The sequence below is a fragment of the Carassius gibelio genome, chromosome A15 (assembly GCF_023724105.1).
Source record: "Carassius gibelio isolate Cgi1373 ecotype wild population from Czech Republic chromosome A15, carGib1.2-hapl.c, whole genome shotgun sequence".
In the NCBI taxonomy this organism is placed as follows: Eukaryota; Metazoa; Chordata; class Actinopteri; order Cypriniformes; family Cyprinidae; genus Carassius; species Carassius gibelio.
Window position 1 is genome coordinate 25762993 of NC_068385.1, and position 12644 is coordinate 25775636.

At 34.6% G+C, this 12644-nt stretch overlaps 1 protein-coding gene across 1 annotated transcript; it reads left to right on the forward strand.

Annotated features, from left to right (window-relative positions):
• Window positions 1-280: 280 nt before the first annotated feature.
• On the forward strand, window positions 281-5665 carry LOC128029448 (calcium-activated chloride channel regulator 4A). The gene is made up of 14 exons (XM_052617240.1): window positions 281-488; window positions 713-850; window positions 952-1102; window positions 1190-1295; window positions 1381-1540; window positions 1649-1879; window positions 2033-2257; window positions 2425-2605; window positions 3662-3768; window positions 3857-4072; window positions 4150-4414; window positions 4512-4676; window positions 4764-4988; window positions 5089-5665. Exons 1-14 carry the CDS (start codon window positions 339-341, stop codon window positions 5466-5468), a joined length of 2700 nt encoding a protein of 899 aa, XP_052473200.1. The 5' UTR covers window positions 281-338; the 3' UTR covers window positions 5469-5665.
• Window positions 5666-12644: the final 6979 nt, after the last annotated feature.

Genomic DNA, 12644 nt, shown 5'->3' on the forward strand with positions numbered 1-12644 from the left:
AGGTCACGGGGTCAACACAACCTGGGTGGATTACGTGGGGGAGGGGAAAGGTCACAAAGGTCAAACTCATGAATCATTTTGACATAAGGTGCATCATAGGGACTACTGGGGTCTTATATATTTAGGCAGGGGGTTTAATGTTGTGACCGATTAGGCAATTTACACCTTATGTTTTAAGAAGACTATTGGCTCAGCCCCTGATGTTGGGAGAATCTAGTCACGCCCCTGCATGACATTAAAGCACCCACCCACTTATCTCTGATCAAACCCTTTAAAATCACTTGTGACATTGTTAAAAACAGGGTTTGGGAGTGACTGTTTAACTAAACTCTGCATCAATGGACTCAAGAACAATGTTTGTCTTATTATGGATGTTGCTGTCATCCCCCTCCTCTGGAATAAAACTAGATGGAAACGGTTATGTTGACATTATCATTGCAATCAGTTCAAGAGTACCACAGGATAACACGCTCATTGATAAAATCAAGGTGAATATGTTCTTCTTTCTTTTTTGTTTTGTTTTTGGTCCATTTAACACACTTAATGTGCATTAATGGTTTTAATGCAATTTGTTAAAAATCATATTTTGTTACAGATAAAAAAATTGATTAACTGTATTTGTGAATGAGCAAATTAAAGTATAATTACTTTTTTTTTATAAATACACATTTTGAGTACTTTTCATTTTATCTTTTCAATTTCATTCTGACAGGACATGGTCACTGAAGGGTCGCTTTATCTTTATGAAGCATTGGATAAGAAGGTCTATTTCAAAGAAGCTACAATACTAGTCCCACCTCAGTGGAATAGTAAGGGTTTTACCAAGGCAAGAACAGAGTCCTATGGAAAGGTACAGAGAATTATGCCATTTTATATTACCTAAAAAATATTTACCTGTTTGATCGTTTCCATCACATTTGATATTGCTGACACAATTTCTGTCAAACACAGGCCAAAATAATAATTGATAATGCTAATCCAGCATACCGCGATGAACCCTACACTAATCAGTATGGAGAATGTGGAGCTGAGGGTCAGTACATTCATTTCACCCCAAACTTCGTCCGAGACACCACACTCATTAAGCCATACGGGTCAAAAGGTGAACATCTTTTGTTGTTTAAATTAACATTTAGTCAGGTTAATTCAGTAATCTGTTTTATTAGCAAGAATGTTTGTTTGTTTGCAGGAAGGGTCTTTGTGCATGAATGGGCTCATCTGAGATGGGGTGTGTATGATGAATACAGTGAAGAAAAGCCATTCTACTATTCTAATGGCAATATTGAAGCTACAAGGTTAGACACCTTCAAAAAAAAGAAAACATTTGATTAAAATTTCATTGGAAATTCTCTCAACCACTGATTTCCTGCTTATATTTAGGTGTAGTAAAAATATTGACGGTCAGTTTTCTGACATTACTACAGGATCTCCATGCCGCATTGATCCACAAACCTCGCTACCGACTAAGACTTGCAAGTTTTTTCCTAACAAATATCAAAACACAAAAAGTTCCATAATGTTCACACCTAGCCTGGATTCTGTAAGTATGGATTTTACATGTTCTAGAAAATGCAAAATTTTACTTGGATAACTCACAGTCTGTATGCAATATATAAAAGAACTAATCCTTCAAAATATCTGGTTTCAGGTGAGCACATTTTGTCGTGAAAACGAGCACAATTATGAAGCCCCAAACCTGCAAAATAAAAAATGTGGCAACAAAGCAACATGGACTGTGATATTTGAGGATTCTGTAGATAAAGACGCACTTCGTTCTCTGAAACCACTGCAGTCTTCTCCACCAGCACCAGCTTTCAAAGTTGTGCAGCGAATGCATCGGGTCGTTTGTCTCATACTTGATGTCTCAGGAAGCATGGAAGTATGCAAAAACGTTGACTGAACTTAAAATTGAAATGCTTAATAATGTAACCTTCAGTGTTCTGATATGAGATTAATCATTTTGAACCCCAAGGAAGCATAAAAGTGATATCACATCCATGTTCATTATTATTATTGTTGCACCCATTACTAGGGCTCTAGAATTCTTCGACTGCAACAGGCTGCCACACATTTCCTGCAGAATATTATTGAGGATCAAGCCAGTGTTGCAATGGTAACCTTTAGTACAGATGCTTCTACTCTGAGCAGCTTGACAACTATTGACAGTGACATCACAAGAGAACGTCTCGTCACTTTGTTGCCAAAAATAGCAAGTGGATCAACAAATATATGTAAAGGCCTCAATCTAGGATTACAGGTGCCATATTATTTGCATGATATATATATATATATATATATATATATATATATATATATATATATATATATATATATATATATATATATATATATATACATATAAAATGTGTGAAATATATGCTGTTTGATACATGCCAATGTTCTGTATTTCTGTTAAATTTAAAGGTACTTCAAAAGGACAATGGGGATGTGGTAGGAGATGAAATAATTTTTCTGACAGATGGTGAAGCCTCAGATGACCCTAAGAGTTGTGTTCCAAATGCAATTAATAGTGGCGCCATTATACACACAATTGCTTTGGGTAATAAAGCAGATAAAGCCCTGAGGGAAATGGCGTACAAAACTGGTAAGTTACAGTCACATACTGACTAATAGTGTCCCAAAAAGTACTGCAGGCCTAAGTGGACATTTAGGTCGCAATTAAAATGTATGAATTACATTACTTTGTACCGGCATTTTTTAAACTGTTGGATGCACAACGTGCAAGAATGGTGTTGTTCATGGCATGTGCCATATTTAAATATTTCCCAAGTTTAAATATTTCCCCACTTACATATAATCAGATTGAGCAAATATTAAGTAAACTCCCCATATCCCCAAACTGGGATAAGAATAGTTAGGAGTAAGGAGATCAGGTGGAGGAGGGATAAAAAACTGTCATAAGACAGAAAGGAGTTGGCTGTATATTTACAATCATACTTATTAAGTTGATTATCTGAACGTGCTCACCCATTTTTTTTTTTTTATAATACATAATGTAAATATATTTCTGATGTGACGCACAAGCATTTCACAAATCCTCACATACTTCACAGTGCACAAAATAAAATATATTACAACCTGCATAGATTGATTCACCAACAAACGACTCTTATGAACGTGGTTTGAACAAGCTTGCTAAATCCTTCCCTAAATGAACTTACAAAATCTGACATAGCGGCTAATGAATCAACATGACTCGCTCAACTGAACGGCAAGTTGTAACCTAAATGCATTTTTTTGTTAGGCCTATTATACTTCTAGATAGAACTAAGAAATGTAAAAGTGAGTGGGAAAGCTAAACAAATTATGCTAGTAAAAATTATAGAACTAACTTGAGCCATAAGGTATTAGTAACTTTTAACTAATTGATTGGATATCATTACATTTTTAAAAGAGAAAGTGATGTGACATTCAGCCAAGTATGACCCATACTCAGAATTTAACCCATCCAAAGTGCACACACACAGAGCAGTGAACACACACACCTAAGTCGTGTTATTGCCAGCCCGAGATTTGAACCCACAACCCTAGGGTTAGGAGTCAAACTCTCTAACCACTAGGCCACGACCTCCCCCTAAATTCATTTACATAAATTACAATATCCAATGTAAATTTCTCATATGTTCTGTGTTGGATTTAGAGGGGAAATTTATCACAGCCAGTGATGACATTCTGTCTAATCAGCTACTGAATGGATTCTCCTCATTAACAGTACCAACAGGAGATCAAACAAAAGAACCGGTTCAGGTTTGTAAGCTTTTGTGCCTTGCCCATGGTAAATTACTTGAAGAATATTATTAATATTCTAATGTTTCATTTTTTATCACACCCTTAGTTAGACAGCTTGGGAGCAAAAACGTCTGATTGGTTCAATGGGACAGTACCAGTAGATCAGACTGTTGGTACCAGAACCAGCTTCACAATAACCTATGAAACAAACCTCCCTAACATTTACATAATGTCACCAAGGGGCTCAATCTACACTCAAATGCATATGCGTCATGACGAATCAACAAAAACAGTTACTTTAAAAGTTCCAGGAACTGCAGAGGTATGACAACCTGCTCAAGATTTCATTAACTTTCTTAAAACGAATCATTAATTATTCATATAATATCTGTTTGGTAGACTGGGGACTGGAAATACAGTATCAAAAGTCCAAAACTTCAGTCTCTGACTGTAACAGTAACGAGTCAAGCGGCACGTGCTGATGTTCCTCCTATTATGGTCAAAGCCCAAATGGACCAGAAGGTCAATGATGGCACTAAACCCATGACAGTGTTTGCTGAGGTTAGTCAGAATTACAGGCCTGTAATAAATGCTGAAGTGTGGGCTACACTGGAGCCAGATTCAGGACCTGCTCAAACATTACAACTCCTGGACAATGGAGCAGGTAAATTACCCATAACTCTTCCTCAAAGGATGCACTCCACTTCAGATTTACACTATATACTCAGAAGTGCTCAAATAAATCCATTGTTATTTTACAGGAGCTGATGCTTTCAAAGATGATGGCGTCTATTCCAGATATTTCACAAAGATGACAAATGGGAGAAGCAGCTTGAAAGTAAGAGTGAAGAATCAAGGTGGACAAACCAGGTTTACACTCCAAAAACGGGGTGGTGCTCCATATGTACCTGGATATGTGGTAAACGGTAACTATGAGACCCTGAAGGCAAACTACTCAAACATTTTCTTAACCAGTTTCTGCAGATGTACTGATGTGGCTCCTCTAATGTCAGGGGTGGTGGAGCTGAACCCTTTGAAACCTCCAGTTCCGGAGGAATCAATTGTAATCGGAAGCTTCTCCAGAACAGCCACCGGAGAGAGTTTTGAGGTTGTTCTTAAAAGCACAACTCCACTAAACTTCCCTCCCAACAGAATCACAGATCTGAGTGCTGAGATCCAGGAGGACACTGTGCTTCTCAGCTGGACGGCACCTGGAGAGGACCTCGACCAAGGCACAGGTAAAATATACAATTAATGCAAAATAGAAGTTATTTCAAAGCTAACTCACAAAATGATATATCTTTCATAGGCTTTATAAGCTGTTTCTTTTCTTTTAAGCTAAATCCTACAAGATCATGTGGAGCTTTGACCTTAAGACGCTTCGATTCAACTTCAGCAATGCTCATGAAGTCAACATACCTGGCATCTCACCACAGGAGGCGGGATCGGTTGAACAACATTCATTCAATCTCAGTTTCCCAATCCAAAATGGCACCACAATCTTCTTTGCCGTTCAGTCCATGGACAAAGAACTTGTCAAATCTGAAATCTCCAACATTGCTCAAGCTTCAAAGATCCTCCCTCATTCAGAACCAACAGAACTGTTTGAGATAGACCCGAAAATTGTGCTCATTGCTGTTGCTGTTTGTTTGGCTGCTGTGGCGATTATTGCCATTGTTGGGATAACAACATGGGCGTTGAAACCAAAAAAACCTTAAGACCACAAACCCACATTAACATCTGATTCAAAGAAGATCTTTACATTTAAAGTTACTTTACTGAGCTGACTTTATTTGTATACCTTATGCTTACTGAAATATAAAATGCAAAATACAGTTTGGTAAAACTAAATTTGTATTGGAATTGCTTGTATTTTTTAATGGGATATAATTAAACTTCGACTGAGTTGATGGCAGCTGTTTAGTGTTTTTTTTATTTTTTTATTTTTTTATTTAAGCTATCATCATGTGTACTGGTAATTAATTAATAAATAAATAGAAGCTTATATAACTTGATTAAAATGGTATAATGTACAAATTCTGACTGTACTGCCTTAAATCTCTGCACACTCTTGCATGAAAAATTCATTGAATAAATGTCCTATCCTATCCTATTTGATGAAGTAAAAATAAATAAACCAACAAAAAGTTTATAAGAGTACATTTTACAAGAATGTGTACTTTAAAATTTCACATTGAATAAATTGTAACTTTAATAGTCTGTTAAATTTACCAGCAATTTCTGAGTGAAAGTTGTTTTTACATCTACAGTTTCTACATATAACTACATTTTGTTCAAATAAAATAAGTTAAAGAAATTTTATTTCAGTTCTTTAGAAAAAAATTAAATAAATTAATAACAGAATGATGTGAAAGCATACATTTGCTTATCCAAAAACAGTTGCTTTGCATGATACAAACTGAAAATATATAAAGTAATTAATTAATTAATGCCCACAGAAATGTTAGCATATATATTATTATGATATTATTATGATATTCCCTTCTGGATTTATAGATTGTACATTATATATAAGTTTGTACATTAGTTCATTTACTGTGTGTGTCTGACATACTAGTTATAAGGCGTGCACACATTCTTATCTGTTTTTGAACTTTTCTCAACCATGAAAAGTTTCACCATCTTCCACTTGACAAGTCATGTTTGTTGTCGTTAAGAGTTGCTCAATGAATTTGTAAGATTCCCTTAGATGGTCCAACCGTGTAATGCAGGTTTAAACATATCACTTGCTTTGTCTAGCAATGCCATGTTTGAGGATCATTATGGAAAAATGAAGGAAATTTCTTTGCATGTCTTTATGGGTGGGCTGACTCTGGCATTTTGTTATTTCAGGCCATTTGGGGCCAGTTATTGCATGATAATATGAGGACTTTAGATTAGATTAGATAAGATTCAACTTTATTGTCATTGCACATGTTAGGTAGAAGGCATCGGAATGCAGTTAGCATCTAACCAGAAGTGCAAATAAGCAGTAAGTACAGGATATACAGTGGCTACAATATGTAACAAATGTACAATAAAGGCAGTACCATAGGCATGTAAAAAGTGTGTACACTATAATTAGAAACTATGAACATAATTTATGGTGTCATTGGATCTCATTATATGATCATTCACTTTTATTGCGCTTTCTGCCAGTAATTATATTATATGGCAACTGTTCCGTCATGTCTAGATTTCAACCATAAAGTTATTAGACACAATAAACCCCACAGTAAGTAGTATAACACAAGTTATGCAATGAAAACATGATGCGGACAATGTGTGCCAGTTGCATTAAGTGCATAATACTGAAAAGGATAGCATAAATAACTGTTATTTTATCGGTTTTAAATGTTGAAATAAGTTCAATGAAACTATAACAACATGTTCAATGAATACATTACATTTATTTTATGTATTGTTTTAAAATGCAAAAGTGACTTTTAGGGCATTGCTAAAGGCTCAAATACAAGTTGTACTGCAATATGGATAAGTATTGTCAAGACCCAGCCTTTAACATTAAACATTAAAAATCTTATCACCACCAAGCTAAATTAAATGAAATATTATAACAATTCAAAATTCCTGTTTTCTATTTCAGTGCAAATGTAGTTTATTTCTGTGATATAAAGCTAAATTTTCAACATCATAACTCCAGTCTTCAGTGTCACATGATCATGATCAGAAATCATTCTAATACCCAGAGTCACATTTCATAGTATTATCAATGCTGTAAAGAGTTTTGGCGCTTAATATTTTTGTGGAAATAGTGATACACTTTCAGAATTCTAAAGAGGAATTCAAAACTCAGGATTCTTTGATAAATAGAAAGCTCAAAAGAAGATCAATCATTAAAAAAAAATAAGTCTTTTTGTAATATAATACTAACTTTTGGTCAATTTCTTGTGTCCCTGCAAAATAAAAGAATTAAGCTTTTAAATCTTACAAAAACTGAGTTGTTTTTGTCGGTTGATGAAAGTCAGTTTATTACACCACAGTTTATACAAACTCATGCCTGATGATGTTAGGCCATAATTACTCAATAATTTGTGAGAAACTTTGCAACAGAGAAATTGCCACACTTCACTTTTTTTGTGTGTCAATCACTAAAGTAAGAAAAAAGGTAAGTAAGATAGAAAGAAAGTAAAAGAAAGCATTAAGCTGGGACTCCAGAAATAAAGCGCACAAACACAGCATTCAGAATATGAGCCTATGACTTTCACAGTCGCCGTGATTTTGCCAAGACGTTCCTGGATCAACATGTTTTGTTGATCCTGGACCAAAATTATTGTCCAAAAATATAGACTAAGCCCAATCCTTACCACTAAACCTAACCCTTCTCATAGTTTATTCCTAAAATCAGTGGGAAATGATAGCTGATAAATAAGAGTGTAGAAGAACCTAACCCTGCTCTTAAGACTAAAACAGATATTTACGGAAAGGTAACATCTCTATTCTGATTGATTGATACAGCACATTGTTTATTCTATTTAATCAGTAAGACACAAAACTGACACAAGCAATTGTTTCCTAAATTTATAAAACCTTTTAACAAGAGTCTTCACAACAGCAGGTAAATTTGAGCAGCTATGAATAAGTTTCCCTAACAACACTTTTAAAATATAACAAAGTAAAGACGTGCAAAATTAAGTGGAGGAGACAATTTTTAATTTAGTGTTGTATTGTCATTTGGTCTAAAATTCTTCCGTTTTCCACTTATTGCAAGGCAAACAGACTACATGACTGTACGCTAAGCCCTCAGAAAACTGCCTAAAGAGGAACTCTGATATTCTGTCACTGAAACTCTACACAAAATGAATCTGCAGGATTTCAGAAAAGCCCTCAAACAAACTGGGAGCCACAAACAATTTCCTACAGAGAACAAGAAAGACCAAAAGAAACCAAAGAACTTGTGTGAATTAGCCAATAAAGATGGTGATTTCAGAGAAAAATATCTAGTGCATCAAAAAAGCTTAGCTTGTTGTGTTGACTCGCCTGTAGCAGTGAATCACCATGTCATTGACAGGAACATGCTTGGTGGCAGAAGGGACCATCTCACTAAACTAAAACCAGCAAAACCAGATCAGATCAATCAGTAACTGTATATTTTTGGTGTTAAAAATATCCAAGATTGTCCATTCCAGTTTCCAGCCTTTTATCATGATATCATTACATGGTGTTTCATATTTCATTTAAATAGTTCATACTGTAAAATAACTGCAGTAAAAACCCAAATACCCTGTTGTTATGCTTTGCTTGTTCCAGACTTGCTGTGAAGTTGAAACACCTACAGGGAACTCCAGCGTTTTACTAACTAACTTTACAAATTAACTGCACCTTACTGTTAATTTTAGGAAATATGTTAAATAACACCTCATTTTTTTATTTATTTTACACCTCATTGTTAATTAACCCCTAATTTTAGTTTTTCGTTAAGTTGGTTTTAGATAGGACAGTTGGCATTAGTGCTGTATGAAGTGAATTCAATGGTATCAAACTAAACTGTATTCAAAATTAAAACTAAAACTGAAATTTGACAGTTAAAATATTTCTGTTTCAGGAGAAATGGGAAGCCGCTTCCGGTGCTGGATGCTCAGCCTTGAGGGCCAAATCGGGGATCCAGTCCACCTTTGTGACAGGGCTGGCATCTTTAACCTTCAGTACCAAGAGGAGGCAGCCTGCATGCTTGAATTCATCCAGAGGTAAGATATTGTCTGCTAACACCTGCATTTTTTTCTGGCCTAGCTGTGGCTCAAGCATGGCTTCAACAGGTCTGGTGGTGGGATTTGGCAATTAACTTTGATTTAGAAAGTTTTAGTGCAACTTACAATATTCACAGAGGCAAGAAGATAGTGCATGTTGAGGACAGTTCATGGACATTTGTTGTCTTTGTTGTGCTGTGTGAATTACTAGATTTTTAACCAGTGTATAATTTTTCAGACGCTTTGTGGTAATAAACCCAGAAAAAGGGACAAAAGCTGCAAAGTGTGAAAAAAGAATTGTCAATTAACATGTCGCAAGCCTCTTGTGCAAACTCATGGACTTTTTTATGTCACTAATTCCATTCAAAAAGTGAAACTTGTAAATTATATTCATTCATCACACATAGACTGATATATTTCACATTTTATTTTAATTTGATGATTATAACTGACAACTAAGGAAAATCCTAAATTCAGTATCTCAGAAAAAGTGAATATTACTTAAGACCAATACAAAGAAAGGATTTTTAGAAATCTTGCCCAACTGAAAAGTATGAACATTAAAAGTATGAGTATGTACAGCCTCTGTAGAGAGGAGAGTGCCTCTCCTCTCTTCCTCCAGACTCTGGGACCCTGATGTCCAAAGGAAATGCTAAATTTACTTTCATCAGAGAACATAACTTTGGACCACTCAGCAGCAGTCCAGTCCAGTACTTTTTTTGTTTTAAACCAGGTGAGACGCTACTGAAGCAGTCTGTTGTTTAAGAGTGTTTTGACACAAGGAATGCGACAGCTGAAACCCATGTCTTGCATACGTCTGTGTGTAGTGATTATTGAAGCACTGACTCCAGCTGCAGTCCACTCTTTGTGAATCTCCCCCACATGGGTTTTGATTCACAATCCTCTCCAGGGTCCGGTTATCCCTATTGCTTGTACACTTTGTTTTCACATCTTTTCCTTCCCTTGGCCTCTCTATTAATGTGCTTGGACACAGAGCTCTCTGAACAGCCAGCCAGCCTCTTTTGCAATGACCTTTTGGGTCTTATCCTCGTTGTGCAAGGTATCGATGGTCGTCTTTTGGACAACTGTCAGGTCAGCACTCTTCCCCATGATTGTGTAGCCTACAGAACTAGACTGAGAGACCATTTAAAGGCTTTGCAGGTGTTTTGAGTTAATTAACTGATTACAGCGTGGCACCAGTTGTCTGATATATTGAACCTTTTCACAATATTCTAATTTTCTGAGATACTGAATTTGGGATTTTTTCTTAGTTGTTAGTTATAATCATAAAAATTAAAAGAAATAAACATTTGAAATATATCAGTCTGTGTGTTAAGAATGTATATAATATACAAGTTTGACTTTTTGAATGGAATTAGTGAAATCAACTTTTTGATGATATACTCATTATATGACCATTGTTCAAACAGCAATGACTCAGGAGGCTGGGGAAATTAATTCTAATATTTATTCTCAACTGCCTTTCAAAGTAAGAATGCTGAACTCCTCTTTCATGCTCTTTTGCCATTCTTTTTTTTTGTTCTTTCAATGAATTGTACTCATCACACTTTCTATTATTTTATGTTATTCTGTCTGTTTTGTGCTCTGTTTCTAACATTAGCTTTTGTTAGGTCAAGCCATGTGATATAATTTTGGATAAAAAAATTTAACTTATGGAACTCATCTCTCTCTCTCTCTCTCTCTCTCTCTCTCTCTCTCTCATATACAGACCCAAGACTTTGCAAAGGACCCTCATTGTGTGCTTCGAGAAAATGGTTAGTTGTCTAAGCAGTGATAGTGTTTTTGTTTATTGCTCTTTATTGATGAATAGTTCCATTAAGTGTTATGTGTTGGTTCGAATGTATTCATACATGTTGAATTTTAGTGGTTAAGGTAACACTAAGTGTTGAGGTTCAGTATTTTGTTATAATGAATAATGTATTTGGGTTTAAAAATGTATTTGCTACTTTTTAAGCCATGAACATGAGAAAATGAGATTTGTTTGTAATTAATTTGAGCCTATGTCTAACAATGTGTAGCTCTCATGAAATCCAAAATGAGCCAATATTGGGCATGACATTTCAAAATGTCTCACTTTCAAAATTGTATATGTTATCTATATTCTATTGTGAATAAAATATAAGTTTATGAGATTTGTAAATTATTCCATTCCTTTTTTACTCACAGTTTGTACAGTGTCCCAACTTTGGGTTTGTAAATCAATATTGAAAACGGTTTGCGCTGCTTTTTTTGCTGAGACCATGACATTTTTTTGGATTCTTTGTGGAACCGGTTTTCAAATTAACAGCATTTCTTTTAAATATATATTTTTTGTCAAATTATAAATGTTTTTTAATGCATCCTTGCTGAATAAACGTATTATATATATATATATATATATATATATATATATATATATATATATATATATATATATATATATATATATATATATATATATATATATATATATGGGAAAAAAGAAAAATAAATCCCAAAAGTTACATTTTTTTACAGGGTCAAATTCTGGCAGTGAGTTTCCATCCTAAGAAGTATTCCTGTGGTGTATTAAAACTTAAGACCAATGTTGAGGGCAAACTGGAGAAAGGGAGAAGAAAAAAAATTTTCGTCTGAACCCTGTAAAACTTTATACTAAAATGGCAAGAAAACACTGTCTCGCCCCCTTGTGGACAAAACATAGTAAAGCTATTGCACTTTATTCACACAAACACAAATTAATATAAAACAAGTACGTTTTAAATCACAGCAAGTCATTCTGTATAATGTGTAATGAAGACTGCAGTTAAATTCATTACCAGTCCATCACTGCAGGAGAAATCTTTCTTCTTCTTTTTTTTTTTTTTTTTTTCTGGTGCCCAGTTCGCAGGACGTCCTGTTAGTACATGCAAGGAAAAACATGACTGGGCATAGAAACCTGGTATGCGCTGTAAACAAATAGTACAATTGTTATCAAAACAAAGTGTTTAACTTAACCTTCTTTTAATTTCAAGTAATGTAGAACATATATTTTAAGTTTACCTTTTGATGTCAGATCAAAAATATTCTTCTGTTATATTAATATATTATTATTTATAAACATTATATATATATATATATATATATATATATATATATATATATATATATAGATAGATAGATAGATAGATAGATAGATAGATAGATAGATAG